This window comes from Megascapheus bottae, chromosome 2 (assembly GCF_031878675.1).
Source record: "Megascapheus bottae isolate mThoBot1 chromosome 2, mThoBot2.hap1, whole genome shotgun sequence".
NCBI classification, from domain to species: Eukaryota; Metazoa; Chordata; class Mammalia; order Rodentia; family Geomyidae; genus Megascapheus; species Megascapheus bottae.
Genome location: NC_143510.1, coordinates 2,907,970 through 2,934,640, shown reverse-complemented (window position 1 = coordinate 2,934,640; position 26,671 = coordinate 2,907,970). Strand labels below are relative to the sequence as shown.

The window sequence follows — 26,671 nt, the reverse complement described above, 5'->3', positions numbered from 1 at the left end:
GTCCATGCAGAAATATTCATTGGTTTCCACAGTCCTTGCAGTAAGTAGAAAAACAATGTACCGTGTTTAATGTAGAAGTCGAATGTGCGGCGCCCGGCACCCCTGACCAGCAGGGAAGAACGGACACCACCCGAGGATCCTTCTCGTATCACACTTTTAATGAAGAGCAACTCGTTTAAAGGGAGAGCTGAAGCGGAGGGGCGCGGGGCAGGGAAGTGCAGCTGCTTATAAACAATCAAAGAACGCGGGACTTTTTCCATTGGCTGCCCTGTTGCTAGGGTCATTTTAGAACTCGGGATTGGTCAGGCCTCTGACGTCATACGCGCAGACTCAGCGGAACGAGCAAAGGCTCTGCACTCACACACCAGATAAGGGGAACTAAGAAATTTGTATACAATGAGCGAGACAGGGGACAGGCGCCGTCTCGGCTGCTCCGGCTCCCCACATCTCCCCCTTTCTGTTTTAACGCAGCAGGCCAACATACCTGTTGTGAAGAGAGTAGAGGTGCTGTCCTCCAAAGTAAAACTTGAGGTCCTACTCTACAGGAGTGACCCAGGCGGCCAACCCTGGATCCCTCCCCTCCAGGTCCTCTTTTCCCTTTGTGGAGATGGGCTAGGGGCGCAGACCCATATGCTGACGCACATGCTCTCCCTGACCTGTTAGGGTCAGGAGTGGTACTTTGTCCATCATTTCACAACTCTTGGCTGCCTATACTCCTATACCTCGTGCAATAGACTAAGGTCTTGAGGGTGCAAAGGCAGTACAGGGCAGTTTTAGTTGGCCTTTAAAGCTGCAAGCCAAATTTTGGGGGAGTGTCCCTGCTCCAAGGCAGTGAGTGCATGAACAAGCATTGCTCTCTCTCTCTCTTATTGCGAGACCTCATTCAGCAGAGCAACCAAAGGCTAAAGACACAAAACCCAAAACAAACTGCAACAAACATTCACAGGAACTGGAACAAATGTAGGCAACGGCTCCAGCATTGACTCAATTTACACTCTATGGCAGAACAATTTAAAATAATCAGAGCGACCCAATTTTTGAGAAACCAGCCTAACACAGAAGGACAGATTGTTTTGACAGGGTAAGGCATAGGGAACCTTGCAGTTCTAGGGAAGTTGCAAGGAAGAATTGGTGGCACAAAGGGGAAAATGGAAGAAGCATTAGTCACAGGCATTGGTAATGGAAAGGTCTTCATCACTGCCCACATCGTCTTTTCCTTGTTGCTTTTTCCCTTCTGTCTCTTCATCCAAAGTCGTGGCAGCAGAAGAATTATTAACAGGATTATTCCCAGGATTTTGTTTCGCATCATCCTCTTTAGGCGTTTGATTTTCCTCCAATATCCTTACTAGGCGCTGCGGCACCCAATGGGGGGATTCCTGTCCCTGTGGAAAAACACAAACAGCTCCCCTGGATCTCTGAATTACAGGATCCGGTCCATACCATTTGTTATCGATAACATTTTTCCACATTACTTTTTGTGTGGGTGGTATTGCCATTTTTCCAGCATGCCGATCAGCAGCTGATTGTCCATTGTCATCCACTGTTACATAATTTAAGGTAAACAGTGCAATGGCCAGCCTTTCTCTGGGGGAGGCATCTCGGCCTGTTCCCTCCTTTTGTTTAAATAAAAGTTGTTTAAGTGTTCTATTGGCGCGTTCCACAATTCCCTGACCCTGGGGATTGTAAGGGAGGCCAGTAGAATGAACTACCTGCATTTGAGTGCAAAAGGAGCGAAATCCGGCAGAGGCATAAGCAGGGCCATTATCTGTCTTTAATTTTAATGGTTTTCCCCATGCTGCCCAGGCTTCCAAGCAATGAACTTTAACATGGGACACCCTTTCCCCTGTAAGGGCCGTGGCATGCAATATGCCAGAGAAAGTGTCCACTGAAACATGAACATATTTTGTCCTGCCAAACTCAGGCACATGAGTAACATCCATTTGCCATAAGGCATTAGAGCAAAGGCCTCTAGGATTAACTCCAATTATGAAAGAGGGGTGATATACTACACAGGATTGACAAGCTTTAACAATTTCTCTAGCCTGTTGGCGTGAAATGGAAAACTTATAACGAAGGGTTTTTGCAGAAACATGATAAAGTTGATGAAAATCTCGTGCTAATTGAACAGAATTATGGGAAAGGCCCACCAGTGCTCTGGCAGTCAAATCCACTAAGGCATTGGCCTCTGACATGGGACCAGGCAAGCCAGTATGTGCCCGAATATGACCAATGAAAAAAGGATTTTTCCTTTGTAAAATTAAACTCTGAAGTTGGGATAATATATTTGAAACTGTACTGCTACCTTTTATGGAGGCTGCGACTTCCAGGGATGCTACTGCATTAACTACATATTGTGAATCAGAATATAGGTTAAAAGGCTCAGGAAATTTCCTGAATACTTCTAAAACTGTTAGACATTCAACTACTTGTGGAGTTTCTGGTTGAAAATTTAAAGTTACTGGCTCTTTTCCTTGAACTACATAGGCACCTCGGCCTGTTTTTGACCCATCTGTAAATATAATTAGGGCATTACTCAGAGGCAGTTTTTTTGTAACTTTGGGGAAATACACCCAATCTTCACGCACAAAATTCAGCAGTGGATGTTTGGGATAATGATTGTCAATTATATTTGGAAAGGAGCACACCAAAACTGCCCACCAGTCAACAGAGGCAGCCAATATTTGTACTTGTTGTCGGGTATAAGGAATAATTAATTTGTCAGGAAATTTTGCAAAGTGAGTCAAACACGCCTTGCAACCTGTAAGAGCTAACAAAGCAACTAATTCTGGAAAATACTGAATAGTTTTTAAGCCATAAGAATTTCCATGCAACCATAACAATGGGCCTTCTTGCCATAATACTCCTGTAGGATAATTCTTTGTTTTAAATATGCACAATAAGATTGGCACTGATGGATTTACACGCAAGAGTTGTGCATTTTCTATGGCCTGTTCAAGACGCTGAATGGAACTCTTAGCCTGAACAGTCAATTTTCTAGGTGAGGTAACATCCGGGTCTCCCTCCAATAAGGAAAAGAGGGGCAACAATTCAGAGCGAGGGACATTAAGAAAATTTCGGACCCAATTTACGTCCCCCATTAATTTTTGAAAATCATGAAGGGTATGCAAATGCTTTGTTTTCAAGACGACCTTTTGGGGTGTCACAGCTATGGGAGAAATTATGGAACCTAAAAACTGAACCTTTTCTGAAAATTGCACCTTTTCTGGTGCCAAGGTTAAGCCTGCCTTTGCAAGGAGCTTAGATAATTTACTAAATACTTGAAAAAGGATATTCTGCTCTGGGGCAGCTATTAGAATATCATCCATATAGTGAAGAATTCTAACAATGGGAAATTGCTGTCTCACAGGGAAAAGAACTGTGTCAACATATAGTTGGCATATTGTAGGGCTATTAGCCATTCCTTGTGGAAGAACCCTCCACTGAAATCGCGCATCAGGTTGTTCATGATTAACAGAAGGCAGGGTAAAGGCAAAACGTTCTCTATCCCTGGGATGCAAAGGAATAGAAAAGAAACAGTCCTTAATATCAATAGATATAATGGGCCACTTTTGGGGCAAAGCAGAAAGCAGTGGGAGGCCGCGTTGGACTGACCCTAATATTTGCATTTGAGCATTAATGGCTCTGAGATCATGTAATAGTCTCCACTTGCCTGAGGCCTTTTTAATAACAAAAATAGGGGTATTCCATGGAGAAACAGAAGGCTCCACATGTCCAAACCTTAGTTGTTCCTGTACCAATTGAGTTATAGCCTCCAGTTTTTCTTGGGACAGGGGCCACTGAGGCACCCACACCGCTTTAAAGGAACTTCCCTTTGGGACGTAGGGGGGTGGGGCAGAGGGGACAGGTCGGGCCTGGCCATTGTCTGCACCAAATCCTCCCCTGGGGCTGTACGCGGCAGCCTGTTCCTCTAACTCCTCCTCTTCCTTTGAACTTAGCTCCTCAGGGGGCCCTTCCCCCTCATTTTCTGTGCTTTGATCTGACTCTCCTGCATCCTGATAGAGGGAGCTCCTTGGTCCCTCCTGTTTTTTCTTTTCTCTTCTCTCCTCCTCCTGCACTGTACTTTGTGAGGGCTGCAGTCCCTCAATTCCATTCTTTTGTTTTCTCTTACATTTTACCCCACTCTTGGTGGTCCCTCCTTCCTTGTACGATGACTCACTCCGAGAGACTATCCTGGTGCTTAATTAATACCTTCCTCCCTTCTTTAATAATCTCAGTATTTCTGCCCTCCTCCAAACAAGCTCGCACCATTCTCCATATGGGCAACGTGGCGCGGGAGACCCCTCCCTTTTCTAGAGCTCTATCCAGGTCCTCGCCTAATATATCCCAACAGGCCAGTGAGAGATCTCCAGACTCCGCAAACCATGGGGCGTGTATCTCAATATCTGTTAACACTCTATGTATTGTGCCGCGGGAAATTCTCAGCCCACGCTGTTTAAGAAGGGCCTGTAAGGGGGCACAGAAGTCCCTTATACGGCACACACTTCCTGAAGAGTTACCCATACTGATGTTTAAAGACCGAGTTAACACAAACCACAGAGGAAGAACGATAACAAGCACCCAGACAAGAACTTCTCAGAACAACATACCTAGAAGGAGTCCTCTTCACGTGTCAAGTTCTGGATTCTCTTTGGCCCCTCCGCAGGTCCCGGGTTTTCGGCACCAGTTGCGGCGCCCGGCACCCATGACCAGCAGGGAAGAATGGACACCACCCGAGGATACTTCTCGTATCACGCTTTTAATGAAGAGCAACTCGTTTAAAGGGAGAGCTGAACCGGAGGGGCGCGGGGCAGGGAAGTGCAGCTGCTTATAAACAATCAAAGAACGCGGGACTTTTTCCATTGGCTGCCCTGTTGCTAGGGTCATTTTAGAACTCGGGATTGGTCAGGCCTCTGACGTCATACGCGCAGACTCAGCGGAACGAGCAAAGGCTCTGCACTCACACACCAGATAAGGGGAACTAAGAAATTTGTATACAATGAGCGAGACAGGGGACAGGCGCCGTCTCGGCTGCTCCGGCTCCCCACACGAATGCAACATTTCTTTCATGAGATGTAAGAGAAGTAAGAAGCTTTAGATCAACTGTACACCTAAAGGGTAGAAGTACAATGCCCTTCAGCTGCTATAGGATGAGATGCAGATCGAATCATTTTCCACTGTGGGTTTGTGACAATGCATTGTGTTCATGATTAGAGAGGGGAGTGTATTCCCTGTGAGGAGGTGGTGAGCTTGACCTTTCCTTGTTTTGCCTCTGAGGAAATAAAGCGTCAAGGATTTCCTGTAAACCAGGATCTTAAAACGGAGTCTTGGCAAAGTGAGATTAGAACCCACAATTATAATTCTGTTTCTAGAATTTGCTGCTTTTCTGGAACTTGTTAACACAGGTTTTTCTAAAAATGCAGAATTTGTTTGTTTCTTTGTTTGTTTGTTTTTTGGTTCTGGGGCTTGAACTCAGGTCCTGGGCACTGTATTTGACCTCTTTTGCTCAAGGCTAGTGCTCTGCCACTTTGAGCCCCAGCACAACTTCTGATTTTTGAGTGGTTGATTAGAGATAAGAGTCTCCTGGAGATCTTTGAACCTCGATATTCAGATCTCAGCCTCCTGAACAGCTGGGGAGCCACAAGCTCCAGGCTTAAAACAGCATTTCAGTGGCCCATGAGTATTTCCAGTCTTCTTCCATAACTTTCATTTGGCGATCCTATGGTTTTGACTTCAGCACATCCATGTCACTTGCCAGTTCGGATGGTACTTACCCCAGGGAGGAAGAAGAAGGAGCTGGGCTGGGCAGGCTGGCGGGTGTGCAGAGGGTGCTCCAGGTGGGCCACTGGAGCCAGCTGCTGCTGGCCCAGCCCGGGAAGTGGTGGAAGGGCTCCGGAACACCTCCCTGAAGAAGTGGCTGCTGCTGCGAAAGGACGCCCCAAGTGTGGCAGCTGATGGCGACAGTGACTCCCCATCTGTTGGTGGAGACCCAGGAGCACAACTTGACCCAGTTTAACACGTGGACCAGGCGCACGCCCACTCATGACAGCTGAAGATGGAACTGGGGGAATGATGTGTACTTCAAGAGCACGAGTTTTTGTCACCAAAACATTAGGAAAACCCTTAAACCACGCACTTTCTTCACAGGTGAAATAAAGCCGGCTGGGGACAGGAATTGGCCAGTCCAGCTAGATCTGCTCATGGAAAGTTTTTACTCTTTTAGGTTTTTCTTTGAGGAGACAGATTTGTTGGTTTGGGCAGGATGTGTCAGTGTGTTGCTTGAGGACGTCTTGAGGAGCTGTGAGGACACATGTGAGCCACCACGTGAACACGGAAGATTATGGCTGCTGTGCATCCCTGCTCTCAGTTCTTTCTCCCAACAGGTCACCCTGCTGCTACCTGCAGCTGCCTGCTGATCTGCTCAGACAGAGTGAGGATCAAACATACCATGCGAACTGAGAGCTGGTGCTCACGCCTGTAATCCCAGCTACTCTGGAGGCAGAGATCAGAGAACTGTGGTTTGAAGCCAGCCCAAGCAGGAAAGGGAAACTTTTATGTCCAACAAACCACGAAAAAAGCCAGAAGTGGAGCTGGGAATCAAATGGTAGAGAGCGAACCTTGTTCAAAAAGCTCAAGGATGGCATCCGGGCTCTGTTCAAGAACCAGAATCTACACACACACACACACACACACACACACACACACACACACACACACAAATTGCACTTAGAGCCTCACAGTGTGCTAGAGAAATTCTCCACCACTGACTCACAAACAGCCCCCACACTGAAAATTTAAATGCTGTGTGTGTCTGTACACAGAAGGAGTAGTGTAAAATAAAACAAAGTTAAGACAGAGGTATGCAAAATCATGCCTATATTATCCAGTCAGAAAGTAAGCCAGGCACAGTCGCTCATGTCTTCAATCCTAGCTGTTTGAGAGACAGAGATCAGAAAGATTATGGTTCAAGGCCAGCTGGAACAAAAATAGTTCACAAAAGGGCCGGGAGTCTGGCCTAGTGATAGAGTGCTTGACTAGCATACACAAAGACGCGGGTTTGTTTCCTTGGTACCACGTATATATAGAAAAAGCTGGAAATAGTAGTGTGGCTGAAATGGTAGTGCTCTATCCTTGAAAAAGTCCAAGGACTGTGCTTAGGCCCTGAGTTCAAGGTCGAGGACTGGCAAAATCAATAGTTCAGACATGCCCATACATTCAAAGCGCGGCATGTTGGGACATTCCTGCCATTCTACCTTTGTGAGAAATGTAGCAATATGGCAGTCCTGGCCGCCGAGGCATAACTCAAGAAAGTAATTACAGAGAAAAGGGCTGGAGGTATGGTTCAAGACAGAGTGCCTGCCTAGCAATTTGAAAGTCCTGAGTGAAACTCAAATACTGAAAAAGAAGAGAACAAAAAAAAAAAGAAAATAAAAAGAAACTATAAAGCAATCCATAAAAACTACCTGTGGTTTCAAAGATGGAGCTTATTCAATTACATTTGAATATCATTTAGCTGGATATTTTTTAGAGACATAAATGATTATAGATCTTTGTGTAAAAAGAATTTGTTGGCATTTGATTGGTTTGGGGGACCTGGGACCTGGGCTCTGTACCTTTTTCTGTACCTGAGCATCTTTTGCTCTACCAGTTGAGCCACAGTGCTACTTCGGTTTTCAAGTGTTTAGGGGGAGATAAGAGTCTTACTTGGACTTTGAACTGTTCATCAGATCTCACCTCCTGAGTAGCTAGGATTACAGACATGAGCCACGATCCTGGTTTGTTTGACCTATTTTGAAGCTCTTATTAAGAAGCATTTTTTTTTGCCTGACCTGAGCTCTTGAGCTCAGGAACAAAGCATTGTCCTTGGATTTTCTCAAGGATAGAACTCTACCACTTGAGCCTCAGCACCACTTCCAGCTTTTTTTTAGGTCTATATATGGTACCAAGTAATCAAACTCAGTCTTCATGCATGCTAGGCAAGCACTCTACCACTAGGCCAAACTCCCAGCCCCAAGAAGAAACATTTTCTAACTACAGGCCAGAAATAATTTTATTTAATTACCAAAAAATTTAATATCATATCTAGTAAGACAAAATCTAGTAATACAACATTTTATAAAATCTGGTAATACAGTACAAAAATGTGCTCTGAGTGCTCAAGAATTTCTTTACAGGAAACTTCTTTACCAAAAAAAAAAAAACCTCTGCATTTACAACAGTCAACTGAGAACATTTCAGTTTTATGGCATTTATTTTTCAAGTTTATAAGAGGTTTCAAACTGACTGGAAGGTAATGATAGTAGCAAATAATCATACTGATGAGGATCAAATGGGCTGTGGTCAGTTTTTGTCCTAAGCAATATACGAATATGAAGCCACCAAGTTTGTACAACAACACTTTGAAGCACACAAAGCAATTTGTTTTGCAGCTGAGACCATGGGGCCCAAGGCTATACAGGTAACTTCTGACTGGACTCTTCATCCATTCTTCATATCCACAGTGAGCAAAGTGAACGTAGCCTTCTAAGCCAGTTACATTTTAGAAACATGGCATACTTTTTGCAGATCCCGTTCTTCCCTGGATGGCAGCAAATTTACAAAGAGGACAGAAGTAGCTGATTACTCTTTTTAGCTTCACTGTGATCCTTTTGTCCTTTGCAGTACATTTGCGAGGACAATAGGCATACTTTTGGCATGGCATTGAACTATAAATTCAAATTAGAAATTTTAAATGTAATCCCTATAATGATCACAAATGTATCTATAGAATGAGTAGAAAAGGAAATGAGAAGGGAATTTGAATGTCCCGTGATTTAAAAAGTTAAACACAAAAGAAGATGGCAATGCAAGAAATGTGACAAAAAGATCAAAGAATTGTTAAATTGTTACTAAAGTATGCGCTCTATGTATATATGTACATCTATGTACATCAGTCTAAAATCAGAGATTTTAAGCCTTAGTCTCAAACTCTAGAGGCTTTACATTTGAGGTCCAGTCACTCACCAGTATATGTCAAATAAAGAAACATGGTAAGCCAGGTGCCAGTCACTCATGCCTGTAATCCTAGCTACTCAAGAGGCTGAGATCTGAGGATCAGGGTTCAAAGCTAGGCCAGGCTTGAAAAGCCTGTGACACTGTTATCTCCAATTAACCACCAGAAAACTGGAAGTGGTGCTATGGCTCCAGTGGCAGAGTGCTAGCCTTGAGCTAAAGAGCTCAGTGACAACAGCTAGGCCCAGAGTTCAAGTCCCAGGATGGAAAAATGAAAGAGAGAGAGGGGGGGGGTCAGACACTAGTGGCTCAAGCCAATAATCCTAACTACTCAGGAGGCTGAGCTTTGAATATCCAAATTTGAAGTCAGCCCAGGCAAGAAAGGCCAGGAGACTTATTTCCAAACAAGCTACTCAGAAAAAGCTGGAATTTGCACTGGGATTCCAGTGTAGAGCACTAGTCTTGAGCAAAAGCAGCTCAGGAACATGACGAATGTAACTGTAACCACTCTATATATTATCCCAACAATAAAATACAATTAAAAAAAAGAAGCTCAGGAACAGTACCCAGGCCCTGAATTCATGCCCCAAGATGAGAGTGAGAAGGAAGGAAGGAAGGAAGGAAGGAAGGAAGGAAGGAAGGAAGGAAGGAAGGAAGGAAGGAAGGAAGAAAGGAAGAAAGGAAGGAAAATGGTAAAAGACAGAGGAATATTTATTACCTGACACAAGGCATGCCATGGGAAGACAGCCCATCTTCAATCATCTTCATGGTAGAAACATTTATCCTAAGTTCAGTAGGAAGAATTGGGAGCAGAAGTAGGAATGTATGTGTAGACACAATAGTTTCAGGCATCAGGCATGTGGCAGGAAGTCAGGGGTGGCCAGGGCTGGCAGTAGAGATGGCCCAATGGCTGTCTCAGGATTGATCAAGGGCATAGAAAACTCACTGGCACCTGGCAGGTGGTCTGGCTCTTGTTCTTTCCTTCCTGGTTTCTAAGATGTTTAAGTGACTTTAGGAGAGAATGGCTCACAGAGAAAGGCCTACATATGGAATGGAGGAGTCTAGGATAGCCCACCTGCATTCTATTCTTAAGAAATTCAGGGGTCCAAGTGAAGAGTCAGTGTTTCTCAGCACCAGCATCTTCAAAGTATCTGTGACAATGCTCCTGTCTTCTTTTTGATAGGGATGAGTGGGGGCGGAGGGGGCCGTGAACCAAGGGAATCTTAAGATGGTTCATCATACCTGTGCTGAAAGCCTTTTGCTTTCCTATATGATACACTCTGCCAGACATCAGCGGCTCAGGCCTGCACTCCTAGCTACTCAAATGTCAGAGCCAGAGACCCGAGTTCCTTGAACCACAGTTGGGAATTGGTCACCTCTGCCTGAAGACTTGGGGGCGCAGTCATTTGGTTGTAGGCAGCAGAGAGTGAACATTTAACTATATCACAGACATTCATCTTAGTCGCCATGTCTCAGGCTTCATAGGGCCCAAACCACTCTACCTCAAACATCATAGGGTCCAATTAGTAGTAACTTGCACATTTGTTTTGCCTTGACTGTTTGACATCTATGTTCCAGGCCTCCTGAGTACTGATGAGGCATCATTCCAACCTCTTAACCCTTTCCTGGTGTCAGAGCTCAGCTGAAGACTTCCCTACCCCTCAGAAATAGCTTGATCTGGCTGATCCCTGGCACTCAAAGGCTGAGATCTGAGGATCATGGTTCAAAGCCAGTCCAGGCAGGAAAGTCTATGGGACTCTTGTCTCCAATGCCTTCTTAGGGGATCAAAGGGATCCTAAGACATGTCCTAACTCTTTTGCAGCTTTTAGGTCAATCACACCTTGTGGGCTTGTCTTTCAGGGACTGGTTGTTTTACGCCTTTAATGAAAGTCTGTAGCATGATGGATGGAGTGGTTGTTGTTGATTTCTCTTTTTGAGAGGACATATTTTCACCTCTGAAAGGGCATTTTTCTGGTCTTAATACACTACACATCCTTGCCTGAATGATTCCATCCCTTCATGCAAGAATCTAGACCGCTATAGTACCCCTTCAGTGACAATTCTTTTTAATATTGCACATGTTAACCTGTCTCATCAAGCATAATTAGTGCTCTATTTTTCACAACATGCTGTAAATGAACTATTGTAGAGCTTGTTTTGCAGTTATATGTATCGCAATTACTTAATCCCCAAATAGCTAAAACTGCCAAAACCAAAAGACTCTAAATTCTCAGGTTCTCCTTTCATTTGTTTTTACAGCCTCTTTATGTGAACTGTGCAGATCAGAACCCATTTCTTCCCTTAGCTGAGTTCCATCATTATACATCTGCAGCTACAGGCTTCCATAATTTGAACATCTGTCCCCCACCAATCCAGCTTTCTTTGAAGTATCCACTTCATAAATTTATCTTAATTACCAATGCTATTCACTCCAGAAATAAGAACAATTCAGGAATAGCACCTGCAATTGCAATTGTCAGTCACTCCATTACTTCGTGAGTAGTAGTAATAGCAGTGAGCCTGTAAACTTTTTAATCACACTGAACATGCAAAAAAAGCCAGTTATAGGTGCATGTAATCACACACACTGGGAAAAATACATATATAACATAATATATGTATACATACATACATATATAATTTCCAGTCCCTTACTAGTTTTGGCTGCCTCTGTCACTGATGTGTTTATTATTTACAGTCTTCACTACTATCTCAATGTGAACTCCATGATGACAAAAATCATACAGAGCAGACATTATTCAAAAATTTAGAAAATCTACATATCATAGAGATTTTATGTAACATTTTCTGCATAAATTAAGATTCTCTAAATCTTTGTTAAAGATGTGGTCTGTCTGTGCACATTAATTTCCACAATGCAGGGTTTTGTTTTGTTTTGTTTTCAAGATTTTTTTTTAGTTCCCAATTGAGAATCCACACCTCTCTTCTTCTGTGCATGCTGGAAAAAAAAAGACCCGAAAAAAAAGCTTTTGGACTATTCTTCAATGGTCTTCTCTCCAAATCAATATCTTGTGTGTGTGTGTGTGTGTGTGTGTGTGTGTGTGTGTGTGTGTGTGTGTGTGAGTTTCAGTTGTGGGGCTTGAACTCTGGACCTGGGCACTGGCCCTCAGCTATTCAACTCAAGGTGAGTGCTCTAGCACTAAATCCACAGCACCACTTCCAGTTTTCTGGTGGTTAATTAGAGATAAGAGTCTCATGGACTTTCCTGGCCAAGCTGGCTTTGAACTGTGATCCTCAGATCTCAGCCTCCTGAGTAGCTAAAATTACAGGTATGAGCCACTGGCACCTGGCAATTTCAAAGTTTTACATGCAGAAGCAGCCTAGCAACCTATAGTGACATCCCTCTGTAAGAGGAAATAAAACTAATATCTGACTTTCACAGATAATCCGTTTGCCTTCAATTTTCCAAAAGGCATTGACTTTCTGTGTGTATGTGCTGGTTCTAGGGTTTGAACTCACGGTCTGGGCACATCCCCGAGCTTCTTTTGCACAAGTCTAGCACTCTACCACTTGAGTCACAGCTCTGCTTCCATAATTTTTAAACCTTGATTCATAATTAATTCTTGATTTCAAATTGTATTTATTTCACTAGCAGTTCTATTGAGTGTGTTTAATATGCCTATACAATTTCATGACTAAGAGGGACAGTTTCTTTGCCTTTTCAGAAGAGTTGAGTGATAGTTTCAAGAATGCGACTGGGAATAAGATTTCTTCCCTAGTATGCTTAAGGCTCTAGGTTTGAGTCCTCATTACCCTATAAACAAAAAAATTAAATAAAGCATTAAAATTTGTTCTAATTACCAAGAAAAAAACAAAATATTTTTTGCCAGTCCTGTGGCATAAACAGGGCCTGAGCACTGTCCCCGAGATTTCTCAAGGCTCGTGCTCTTCCACTTGAGCCACAGCACCATTTCTGGCTTTTCCTGTGTATGTGGTACTGAAGAATTAAAGCCAGAGCTTCATGCATGCTAGATAAGCACTCTGCCACTAGGCCACATTCCTGGCCCAAAACTGATTTTTTAGATTATGGCAGCAAAGCTGGGCATTGGTGGCTTATCCCTGTAATCCTAGCTACTTAGGAGGCTGAGATTTGAGGATCTCGATTCAGACAGAGCACAAGCAGAAAAGTCTATGAGACTCTTATCTCCAGTTTATCACAGAAAAACCAGAAGTGATACTGTGGCTCAAGTGGTAGAATGCTAGCCTTGAGTAGAAGGAGCTTAGCAACAGTACTCAGGCTCAGAGTTCACCAGACAGACAAAACAAAAACAAAACATGAAGGCAACATGAAGAAGATCCTATAGGATCAAGAGCAAGAATAAAGGAGAGTCTCTGGGAGACTTAGATTCACTGTTTTTTTTGGGGGGGGGTGTTTGTTTTGTTTTTTGTTTTTTTGTGAGTTGTAGGGCTTGGACTCTGGACCTGGGCACTGCCCTTTGCTTTTTAGCTCAAATCTAGTACTCTACCACTTGAGCCACAGCACCACTTCAATTTTCTGGTGGTTAATTGGAGATATAAATCTCAGGGACTTTCGTGCCAGGCTGGCTTTGAACCATGATCCTCAGATCTCAGCCTCCTGACTAGCTAGGTTTATAGGCATGAACCATCAACACCTGACATAGAGTCACTTTTTATTCTTCCTTCCTTCTTATCTTCCTTCTTTCCATCCTTTCTTCCTCCCTATTTTCTTTTTCTTTCTTTTATGTAGTAGGATTTTAACTTTGTTTCTCATGCTTATTTCACTTGAGCCCCACTTCCAAGTCAGTTTTGTTTTAGTTCATGTTTCCAATAGGGTCTTCCACTTTTTGCTTGGTGCTAACCGTACACTGTGATCTTCCTACCTCTTCCCTAAGCTTTGCTCATGTCACAGTCAGGAACCATAATGTCTCCATTTATTTTTATTTATTTTTTGCCAGTCCTGGGGCTTGAACTCAGGGCTTGAGCACTGTCCTAGGGCTTTCTGAAGTCTCAAGGTCTACCACTTGAGACACAGCACCACTTCTAGCTTTTTCTATGTTTGTGGTATGAAAAAAGCAAACATGGGTCTTTGTGCATGCTAGGCAAGCACCCTACCATTAGGCCATGTGCCCAGCCCTCAATGATACTAAATATTAAACATTTTAGAAGTGCGGGGAATCTTGTGCCATTTATATTGTGAAGAACACAATTTTCAGATTACAGTTATTGTGGAGATGACATGAAGAGATGGAGATATATTGCATAATATGCTTGAGTCCCATTTTCTTGAAAAACCATCCAGCTGACTCATAAAACTCCAAGTTCGAGTACATATTATGAATCTTTCACAGGAAACAAAAAACCGTGACCCTGCCAGAGGGAGATAAGCTTGCTATGTTCTCATAATGAATAGGACCTGTGATCAAAATTCAAGTTGCTCTGATTCTCAAGTTGGTAGTCTTCACTTTAGGCTGCATATTCTCATGCTTGAACTTGTATCTCTAATTGACAGTGTTGTTGTGTATTCCCAAGCCAGCAGGGATGGTTGATAGTGTCATGAATTGTGAGCTGATGTCCAGAGAGCTTCCAGTTATCCACAGCCTGTGTGAGTGTGTCCTGGGTCCTTAAGGTCTGTGTTAAGTGAAGTCTCCGTCGTAGCATGGTACCGACCTGACACTGGCATTCACTGGCTGGTACTCAGGAATGGCAGTTCTTGCTGAGGTTGCCTGGTTGGCTTCTTCCATGAAAATGAACTGTGACATTGCTCTGTTTACTTCCTAAGTAATCAATTCAGAGATTTGGAAATGGGTGTGACTAGTATTGAAGTGGTTAACTCAAGTCTTAGAAATTAGTAAGAATGGATTAATAGTTATTTTTTTAAACGTCTTTGTAGGGTTTTCTTTTGTCCCTTTGAAAAACCTACAAATTCCATTGCTCAAGGCATTTGATTTCATTGTCACTTGCAAACATCTTGCTGTCCCCGTCTGCATCCAATAAGAAATGACATGAAGGCATCAAATGACTGCCAATCATTGTTTTTCAATAAGAACCATGACAGTTGAACACAGAATAACAAGTTACTTCAATACAGTTGAAGTATTCCAGAGAGATCAAAAGCTTTCAATGGATTTTATTAAAATTGAAAAGAAAAAATGACACTTTTCCCAATTATTAATGTCTGCATATATACTGTATCCCCTAACAAATATGCACATCACATCCTATGGCCCCATGGTATAAAATATGGTCTTGAAAAGTTTTTTTTTATCTCAAATATGTAAGTATTCTCTCACTTAAATAAAAATGAGGGACAAAGACATTTATGGAGAGATAATGTGGCCTATCTTTTTAATCTTTTACTAAACATTATCTTTAAGTAGTTGTACAGAGAAACTTTATGTCAACATGTCAGTTTATGAGAATAGTAACTCTTGATCAATGTCCCTTTAAGGTAAATTAGAACACTGGTTCTGAAGACCTTGCAATGGCAGATATGAAGAGAGGAGTCTCATTACCACTGATGTACTATTGTCAACAGAGGATGAGGATGTTTTCTAGTGGGTGTTTTGTATTTTGTGTCTGGTTTGTTTGTTTGTTGGCAGTACTTGGAATAAAACCCAGACATTCTGTACGCTAACCAAGTGTTCTAGCACTTGAATCTCAAAACTCAACCCTTTTATTTTGATGCTTTGCTTGTTTGATGCAAGGCCTGAGTCTTGAACTTGGGGTCTGCTTGCTGTCCCTGAACTCTTTTGCTACAGGCTAGCACTCTACCACCTGAGCCACAGCGCCAATTCTGCCTTTTTTCTGGTTAGTTGGAGCTCACATTTTCACAGATTTTCCTGTCCAGAATGACTTCACAATTCTCAGCACTCGGTCACCTGAATAGCGAGGATTACAGGAATGAGTCACCAGTGCCTACCCTGTATTTTATTTTTGACACAGCATTTCACTACCTTTTCTCTGGTTAGTATCAAACTCTGTCCTTTTGTCTCTGTCTCCCAAATACTGATATTGCGAGTAGCCTGTCTCCTTTCAGAATTCTTCTTTTCTTCACCCCTCTTTGGTTTGTTTTGGGGGTTTTAGAATTGATTTTTCCAAATTCATTTAAAAGGTTAGGCTCTGCAGTCGAGAATTCAATCATTTCATTCTTCAGACCTGTAATATCTATTAGCAGCATTGCCACCACCATTGTCTTCTCCATAAATGCCCTCTTTCATTCCAAAGTCTTGTGTTTGTGATTTGTGTTTTCTAGGAGGCCTGGGGTGGACATGTCTCTTCATTTTCCCCTTCTCTTTCAGACCCTACAACAATAGCTGCTTTGTTTTAATAATCAAGATCTATCACTAAAAATCTCGCTCATATACATGAGGAAAGGAAGACTTCCTTTCTGGATGGTTTCTGACTATATCATCATATCATCTGTAAATAGGGGGGCCTCTAGAATCAGCAAGACCTGTGCTAACCCAAACCTAGAAAGCACCTGGGTAGCCCTGCTCCTCTTACCCAAACTAGTTTGAAGCATCAATTAATCTGATAGATCCTGCAGTTTCCCGTTCCATTCAACACCTCAAGTCTCTTTGAGGTAACATGTAGTCTTATTTGTTTATTCATTTAAAAAAATTTTGACAGTATTGGGGCTTGAACATATTACTTTGAGCCTGCTAGGCAGATGCTCTATAACTTGAGCCATGTTCTAGTTATGTTTGAGACAGGTTCCCATTTTTTTCCTTAAACCAGCCTACATTATGATCATGGAGCCCAGAACTAACTCAATGAGGGAGATGTTTCTCCTACTGCCAATCTCCCATGCTACCCAGAGAAAGTCCTATTTTTTTAAAAGTCCTAAAGATAGATTTTTTTCCTTTCCCCTTCTCTTTTTTGCCCGGCCTGGGGCATGAACTCAGGGCCTGGGCCTTGTTCTTGAGTTTTCTCAAGGCTAGTGCTCTGCCACTTGAGCCATTGCACCACTTTAGGTTTTTTTCTGTGTATGTAATATCAAGGAATTGAACCCAGGGCTTTGTGCATTCTAGGCAACCACCATACCACTAGACCACACTCCTGGCCCCAAGATAGAATTTTAATATGATCGTATGACACCACCCCTGAAGCAATATAAACAAGCGTGGGATAGAAATACCTGCACACCCACTTATCATTCTTTTTGCGCATCGTGCTTCAGAGACATTGCTGTCGGTTCATTGAAATCAGTAAAATAAGATGTAATACCATATAAACATGTGGACATTTTCGTATTTTAACTTAAAACACAACAAATATGTTTGTTTGGGCTCAGTTCTGGTAAGTGGATTCTCTAATTGGACTCCTTTGTTCTCTTTGTCAGAAATCACAAACCCGAAGCCCATTCCTGACACTTTCATCTTGGCTCTGATACCATGATTTGGGCCCAGAAATGTGCATGGGACTCTGTCCTGCAGATCCAGAATGGATGTGTCAGAAACGGGTGATGTGTTCCTGATACCTGGAGCTTTGGGGAGAGCATGTATCTCCTCGTGTTTTTGTAGCCTCTGGAGTCTGCTTCTGTTCCTTGTCTCCATCCGCCTCTCTGTTCCTCTCTTCAGAACTATCCATGTTATATATCTGTAATCCTAGCTGTTCAGGAGGTTATATTCTAAGGATCACGGTTCAAAGCTAGCTAGGGTAAGAAAGCTCATCATGAGACTCATATCTCCAGTTAAATACCAATAAACAAGAAGTTGAGCTGTGGCTCAAATGGTAGAGCACTGGAGCCTCAAAGCTCAGGGAAAGCGCCCAGTCCCAGAGTTCAAACCCCAAGATTGGCGTCGTACACACACACCATCCGTGTTCCATCTTCCTGGCCATGTTTGTACAGTCACATTGCCCTCTTTCCATAGTTGAGAGAAGAGGCTTTTCATTCTTGAGGACCCCTTGATGACGTCACACCCTCCCCCTACCCCAAGTCACACAGAGTACTCCTAATCACACCCGCAGAGTATTTTATGGCAAGTAATAAAACATACCTGTAATTTCCAAAGACATCTTCGTCAGGGAGAGTGTTGTGTTTTCTGGAGTCCCAGGTCTTTCCTATGAGCCCCCAAATTTATATCTATTGGATAAACTTAGATTGACTCCATCCTAAATTCTCAGCAAAGTAGTGCATTAATCTAAATATCTCCTCATCCCAGATCATCCAACGATCATTATTTCTTTGTTCTTTTTGCTTTTCTTTTCTTTCTTTTTTCTTTTTATTCTGGCCAGTCCTGGGGGTTCTTCTCCCCATTTGAGTTATTTTCTGTCTTTAATTGAAATAAGTTGCGATGAAAAATTTGTAATGAGGCAGATGTGCTGTGAATGGGTGTTGGCTTCCATGTGCCCAGGTGACAACTGGGCATTAACAAAGGAGCCATGGAACTGAGCGCTAGTGGTCCCACCTGTAACCCTATCTTCTCAGGAGGCAGAGATCTGAGTAATGCAGTTCGAAGCCAGCCTGAAAAATCTGTGAGACTCTTATCACCAAATAACCACCAGAAAAATGGAAGTGGTACTGTGGCTTAAGTGGTAGAATGCTGGCTTGAGCAAAAGAAGCTCGGAAACAGCTCCTAGACCCAGAGTTCAACTCTAGGACTGCCCTCCTCATCACCCCCAAAAGAAAGGTAGCCTTGGAAAATACTGAAAACTCAGTAGATTCAATATTTATTAAAAAAAATTTAAACAGCCAAACTGAGTTGTGGCTAAGGGGCAGAGGGCCAGCTATGAGCAAAACAACTTAAAGAAAATGCCAGGCTCTGAGTTCCAGCCCTACAAGTACTACACACATACACACACACACTCACAATCAAAACACCGATTAAAATTAATTGGTTCCCCATGCTTTTTCTTTTTTTCTTTTTTTTTTCCAATCCTGGGCCTGAGCACTGTCCTTGGACTTTCTCAAGGATAGAGCTCTTCCACTTCTGGCTTTTTTCTATGTATGTGCTACTGAGGAATCAAACCCCGGTCTTCATGCATGCTAGGCAAGCAGTCTACCTCTAGGCCAAACTCTCAGCTTCCTTTGCTTATTCTAAAATGCTTTAAGTATAATCATTAGTAAGTACTTTCAAAGGGAACTGGAATGGCAGCTTAATCTGGTGCAATGGAAATATTTTGATGAGATTGTTCCCTCATTACCTCTGAATTTCCTCACTGCAGTTATTCAGTAAGTTTCAATGAGTTTTTAAAGAAATTTTTATTGTGGTAATGTATAGAAGGGTTACGGTTACACAATGAGTTGTTTTGTTACCTTCTTTCAAAGATGCAATATATTTTTGTATTCTTCAGCCCCTAATATCTTCTTTTCCTACTTCAGAATCCTCTCACAATTATAAACAAAGTGTGGAATGCCTGCCAAATTCATATATGATGCTGTCCTGGGCCTCTCTATAGCATTCCAATTTAGTATATATGCTGTCTATGTGGACAGTTCTTCTCTTCTTTTCCTCTTCTTCTTCCTCCTTCTCTTCCTTTTTCTCTTTCTCTTCTTCCCTAACTCTGGGGTTATAGGCTTGAGCCACTGCAGCTGGAAAAATGATGAGAACAATGATGAAGATGATGATTTTAATAATACTTACCTTGCTGACATTTGGGAGCCCTGTTTAATTGTAAAGGTAAAAAACTGGCAGAAAAAGCATAGTGTTTTGTTTTGTTTTGCACAAGGTTGGCTCTCTATCATTTGAGCCATAGCTCCACTTCAGGCTTTTGGTGGTTAATTAGAGATTTAAAAAAATGCCTCACAAACATGTCTTCTGGCTTTGAACTGTGATCCTCAGATCTCAGCCCCCTGAGTAGCTAGGATTACAGGTGTGAGCCACCAAAAAAAAAGGAGTGAGCCACCTAGAAAAAACATCTGGGACAGAAGTTCTGCATCAAAGTTTGGGGTACCCTAAAGTGATCATTTTGAACCACTATTTTTTTTCAGCTCTCCTTTTCCTAGTTCTCATTTTGGACTAGATCATCTGTCCTAATAATGAGTTCCATCCCACCATCTCCCTCCAATGAAAACCTGCACACTCATGTCCACACACACTTAATTCTTTGGAGTATCTTTTGAACTTTGATATGACTTAAGCAAAAACCCTGAAGAAACTAAGCTAAACCCGTCCACCCCTTGCTCTCAGCCTGCTAAGCCCATTTTCTTGATGCACTTCTCACTGATCTTAACTGATGTGTTTGGATGATCAAATATACTTATGCTTTAATCCTAAGGTAAAGAAAATTAATCAGAGATTCTTCCATGTAGAAATTGGGGTCAGTGGACCAGGAAAGGGAATATTCAAATTATTCAGGAACTTGTATACAAGTGTAAAAACAAGAATGTTTGATAGGAGTCAGCTGAAAATAATTTCATTTTTACTACTAGGAATGAACATTTTAAGAGAAATAATTGTATGTACGTACGTATGTATGTATATATTTGCTGGTCCTAGGGCTTAAACTCAGGACCTGGGCACTATCCCCAAGCTTCTTTTGTTTTTTTGGTGATTAATTTGAGTTAAGTCTCATGGACTTTCCTACCCAAGGTGGCTTCTAACTGCAATCCTCAGATCTCAGCCTCTTGAGCAGCAAGGATTACAGGTGTGAGTCACAGGCACCCAGATGAAATTCTGAATTTACGAGGAGAGAGTTTGGGGAACTGTGTGTCTGTTTGCTGGTTTACTTCCCTATTTATTTCTCTTTTCTGAAGACTAGAGCCCTTTAGCTTTAAGTAAGTAACCCTGGCCCCAGAGCGCTTTATTTCATGATGGATTTTGCTATATCACAGCACTTACTTTCTTTTCAGTGTTCTAATTATTTTTAATGCATGTTAACCCTTATTGTTTTATCTTTCCCTGAGAAAATCCAATGAATAAATGCTTGTTGGTACTAAAAACTGGATTAAAAAACCTGCCAGAGTAGCAGGGCAAAAAGTAGCCAGCCCAGGTAATAAAGTGAGACTCTTATCTCCAATTAACCACCAGAAAACTGGAAGTGGAGCAGTGACTGAAGTGATAGAGCTCCAGCCTTGAACTGAAGAGCTCAGGATCAGCACCCAGGCCCAGAATTTCAAGCCCCATGACCCACCAAAAAAAAAATCTGCCAGAGTTCATAGAGTAATTGGAGATTGGATAAAATGGCTACCGTGGCTTATGTGAGAAAGGCAAAAGTGAACAAACCTAGATCTTAGCGGAGAGAATTTGGGTAAAATAGTAGTAACCAGAGGTTACTTTTTATTTATTATTACAGAGGCCATGGTGTAGAAGCCTTAAACCCTTTTAGGGACAGAAATGTATATAAAACATAGAAGAAACACTTTCATAGTAAAGCCAAATGTCCTTCAAACATGTGCTCTGTCCTGATCAATTCTTGCAGATGTCAAAAATTCTTTTTTTGACTTGGGAATTGAACAAACAGCAGGATTTTTTTGTGAAAGATGATTTCCATGTGAGATTAACAGAAAGTTAAATAAAACACCCAGGTTCCTTTCATGACTGTGATTCTAACAATATTAAGGCAAATATTTTTCCAGTTCCCTGACAGTTCTCTCCCTCAATTTTATGAAATTGCAAGCCTTATTTCATATTCTTTGATATGCTCTATTCAGTATCCAGAATCTTTGTCAAAGCAGCAAAACCAGAGAGTTCTTCTTGACCACAAATATTTCCTTTTTCTGAACAGAAATGTACTCACAAAACTAAACACCAAACACATAGATTTACATGCAGAATTGAATATTTATGAGGCTTATTGTAACCGAACTCAGAACAGATTGTTCCTACAATTTAATTCTCAGGAAAAACTTTTTACTTAAAAGAAAAATGATGAAATTATGTGATTTTTTCCCTAACTATAAGACAAATTCCCTAACCTCTACAGACTAGAAATCCCTAATTTTTTTTTACAATGGGGCATCTGCCTTTGAAAAACAAATATAATAAGGTGCCACATATATATATATACATAATACATACATATGTATTTATACATTGCATACATATATACATACTTTTTTTTGCCAGTCCTGGGCTTGAGCTCAGGGCCTGAGCACTGTCCTTGGACTTTGTCAAAGCTAGAGCTCTGCCACTTGAACCTCAGCACCACCTCTGGCTTTTTTCTATGTATGTGGTACTGAGGAATCGAACGCAGGTCTTCATGAATGCTAGGCAAGCACTTTAACCACTAGGCCAAACTCCCAGCCCATATATATATACATACATTTTTACTGCCTTTGAAGAAATGATAATCTCATTACATTTTCTTCTGAAAATGTGTGTTTAAAAATGTACTTGTGGAGCTGGGAGTTTGACCTAGTGGTAGAATGCTTGCCTAGCATGCACAAAGACCTGGGTTTCGATTCCTTGGTACCACATATATAGAAAAGCCAGAAGTGGTGTTGTGGTTCCAGTGGTAGAGCACTAGCCTTGAGGAAAGCCCAAGGACAGTGCTCAGGCCCTGAATTCAAGCCCTAAGACTGGCAAAAAAGAAAAAAAAAAGAAAAGAAAAAAAGAAAAAGCCAGAAGTGGTGCTGTGGCTCAAGTGGTAAAGCTCTAACCTTGAGAAAGCCCAAGGGCAGTGCTTAGGCCTTAAGTTAAAGTCAGGACAGTCAAATCAAAAACAATATCTGTGTATGTGTGTGTGTGTGTGTGTGTGTGTGTGTGTGTGTGTGTGTACATATATTTTTTTTGCTCTGTCTCTTCCAGGAATAGCATTATGTAATTTGTTTTCATAGTTGGTTTCCTTTCTTCTTTCTTTTTTTTTTTACCCAGAGGCAATGTAATGTTCTTAACAATTTTTCTAAGGAAAAAGTAAAGTTCATCTCCTTACAGACTACTAGATAAAGCAGAATTGAAAATACCAAGGATTTAGTCAGAATAAAGAATAGAGTCCTTGACCTGTTGATCTTTTTCTGGTTAGTACCCATTCTATATTGTTGCTCGCATGCCTGTAGCCTTCTCTTATTTATTTTCTTTCTTTTTTTCTTTGTAATAATTTTATAAGATTAAGAATTCTTTTTACATATTCTACAATGTATATTACAGTACAGAAACAAAAGAGAGTGTTAAATACTGTGAACAAAAGTTATTGTCTTTGTAAGTTCAAGTTTAGGAATTTTGGTATTTATAATTTTGTTAAGTACCTTCTATATATAGTTTTCCCCCTTAAGCATTTTGATATTTACGCCAGAATTCAGTATATTTGGTGTATTTGTGTATTTCTGAATAAGAAATTCTTAAAATTTGATGGGCTGGGTGAAACGCTTTGTTCCAAAGAAAAGCAAGTACTTGGTGTTGCATTTTAACTCTATGTGGGAAAGACCCTTTGTCCATTTCCCATGTATTTATTATTTCTGAGATCATCATAAAAATACAGTCATTTTCTCATTTTTATCACTTTTAAAGACAAATATTTTTGTACACCCTTAATTAACAAATATCTTTTTAAATTTGGCAACAACAAGTTGATCTGTAAATATATTAGCTCTTACCTTTATGTTTCTTTTTGTAAGACAGGTATTCTGAAGAGATTTATTTTGTTCCTTCTGTGCCATTCGAAAAAAGTGTGTCATATGATTGCATTTCACTTTGTTCTAACCTTTGTACCAGTGACCAAATGAATAAAAAAAAGGCTGAGCTTCCTTAGCAAAAGATTGACTAGAATAATTTCTTGAAGTCATCTCTGACTTTTGTAGCATAATAAGATGGTATGTTTATTTATGCTACTTAAGTACTATTCAGAAAATTACTAAAATGTGAAGAATTTTACTTTGTGACTTAAGTTGTATAATATTAATGTATACTTTCCTTTTTAGTAATATGTTTTTTTCTCATTTTATTTTTTTATTGTAATTAGTAAAAGGGTTACATGATATTTGCCATATGATGCTGTTTCCTTATTCCCTGAACAAAATTGGAATCATATTTGAACTCCACAGAGGTCTGCACTCATTAGCTCTGTTCTTGGGGCAAGATTCTTGACTTCTTTGAGCTTGCATTTCATCATCTGTAATGTGAAGGTAATATTTACTTTGCAGTGATTACATAATTATGTAGATTATGCATGTATACACAAATTATATAAATTAAATAATCTATTAAGGAAAATTCTTAGAACGCAGAGACATAATGACATTAAGTAAATGTCATAGTATTTCAAATTTTGCATTTTATCACCTAATTATTTTTCTCACCTAATTTGTCTAGGCAGGTTGAAAAATATTATGGCAAATGAATGTAGTCTATTTTTCTTTAGGAGAAACACATCTGTATATCTGAGAGCAACAATCCACAGAAGAATTTCAATAACATTTGTTGACAGAGAACACTTATAGATACAAAACTCAAATGAGCTAGGTGTCAGTAACTCATGCCCGTAATTCTAGCCCTTTAGGAGGCTGAGGTCTGAGGACCCTTGGTGGGAAAATCTGTGAAACTCTTATCCTCATTAACCAACAAAAAGCCACTGGAGCTGTGGCTCAAGTGGTAGAGTACTTGCCTTGAGCAAATATACCTTAGGGACAGAGCCTAGCTCCTATGTTCAAGCCCTAAGACAGATAAAATAATAATAATAACAAGAAGAAAGAAAAAGAAAAAGAAGAAGAAGAAGAAGAAGAAGAAGAAGAAGAAGAAGAAGAAGAAGAAGAAGAAGAAGAAACAGAAAGGAATAGCAAAAACAGAAATAAAGAGCCATTGGATAAGAATGTGTCCCAGGAAGTCATCTAGGAAAATGCTATAGCCTCTCTGACTTACACTGCTCATTGCCTTCCATTTCATACACTTTCTAACTTCTGTATTTGAATTAGGAAAACATGTTTTGGTTTTGTTTTGTTTCTTTGTTTTGTGTTTTGTTTTTATGAGTGTGTGTGCCAGTCCTGGGGCTTGAATTCAGAGCCTGAGTGCTGTCTCTGAGCTTCTTTGCGCTCGTCTGGTGCTCCAGACTTGAACGCAAATTTATTTTTTTCCTTTTTTTATTGTAATTAGTAAAAGGGTTACATGATATTTGCCAGATAGAAGGTGCATAATTCACATACATTGATACCCTTTCACATGTCTTGGTACCCGTTTCCCTCCCCCCCCACACCCCCCACCCATCTTGGTTTTCCCCCCTTCCCTATCAAATTTCAAATATCCAAATACAAATAAATTCAATATATCAGATAACAAATGAGATACTATACCAATATGAGATAACCAAGGGACAGCAAAGGAGATGAGAGACAACATAGTACATTAAGGACAACAATCATTCATTATGTGGCTTTTGTTTCACTATCCTGGAGGTCCTTTCAATTAGCTTCACATTATATGTCCTTATGTATCAAGATTTTGCTCTATTGCAAATCTCTGCTAGTAGAGCCCAAGGTTTCTACTGATTATGACGAATGAGGGAAACCATTGAGCCTAAGTTCCTTTGAGTCTGGCTTACTTCACTTAATATGATTTTTTCTAAGTCTTTCCATTTCCTTACAAATGGGGCGATGTCATTCTTTCTGACAGCAGCATAGAATTCCATTGTGTACAAATACCACAACTTGTTGATCCACTCATCAACTGAGGGACATCTAGGTTGGTTCCATATCTTTGCTATGGTGAATAGTGCTGCAATGAACATTGCTGTGCTAGTGGGTTTTGTATGTCCTTGTTTCCGGGTGGTTGGGTAAATGCCAAGTAGTGGAATTGCTGGGTCATAGGGGAGTTCTATGTTTAGCCTTTTGAGGCACTGCCACACTGCTTTCCATAGTGGTTGAACGAGTTTGCACTCCCACCAACAGTGTAGTAGTGATCCCTCCTGGCCACATGCCCTCCAGCATCTGTTGTCATTCGTTTTCCTGATCCTGGCTACTCTAGCTGGAGTGAGGTGGAATCTTAGAGTTGTTTTGATTTGCATTTCTTTTATGACCAGAGATGTTGAGCATTTCTTCATGTGTCTATAGGCCATTTTTGTTTCTTCTTCAGAGAAGACTCTCTTTAAGTCTTTGGCCCATTTTTTAATGGGATGGTTGTTACTTTGGAGGTTAGTTTTGGAGTGATTCAATTTTTTGAGTTGTTGATATATTTTAGATATTACGCCTTTGTCTGTTGTTTGGTTGGTGAAGATCTTCTCCCACTCTGTAGGCTTCCTGATTAGTTTACTAGCTATGTCCTTTGCCATACAAAAGCTCTGCATTTTAATGCAGTCCCACTTATCCAGCCTTTCTCTGATTTGTTGTGATTCTTGGTCCTTATTAAGAAAGTTTCGACCTGTCCCAAGGAGGCCTAGTGTATCGCCTACTCCTTCCTGTAGAGTTTTCAGTGTGTCAGCTTTTACCTCCAGGTCTTTGATCCATTTGGAGTTAATTCTAGTGCAAGGTGACAAAGAAGGATCCAGCTTTAGTTTTCTGCAGGTGCTTAACCACTTCTGCCAGCACAACTTGTTGAAGAGGCTGTCTTTCTTCCATTCTATTTTTTTGGCTCCCTTGTCAAAGAATAGGTGGCCATAGGTCTGTGGTTTAATATCTGGGTCCTCAGTTCTATTCCATTGGTCTTCAGGCCTGTTCCTGTGCCAGTACCAAGCTGTTTTGGGAATTATAGCTCTGTACTAGAGTCTAAAGTTTGGTATTGAAATTCCTCCAGCGCTGTTCTTTCTGCTAAGAAGTGTTTTTGCTATATGGGGTCTTTTATTATTCCATATGAAATTTTGGATTGCCTCTTCTATTTCTTTAAAGAATGACATT

At 41.1% G+C, this 26,671-nt stretch overlaps 1 protein-coding gene across 4 annotated transcripts in view; it reads right to left on the bottom strand.

Moving 5' to 3' along the window:
- Positions 1 to 14,713: 14,713 nt before the first annotated feature.
- LOC150066261 (ATP-binding cassette sub-family D member 2-like) overlaps positions 14,714 to 26,671 on the bottom strand; it is a 48,250-nt gene continuing 36,292 nt past the window's right edge. The window contains exon 7 of one of the 4 annotated variants that reach the window (XM_090319675.1): positions 14,714 to 14,744. In XM_090319675.1, the coding sequence (XP_090175801.1) occupies positions 14,738 to 14,744 (7 nt within the window). In that variant the 3' untranslated portion in view covers positions 14,714 to 14,737. Of the gene's footprint in view, positions 14,745 to 14,885; positions 14,952 to 19,433; positions 19,505 to 23,490; positions 23,962 to 26,671 lie in introns of those variants that run through there. The other 3 variants (XM_090319657.1, XM_090319666.1, XM_090319685.1) reach the window with 3 other exon arrangements.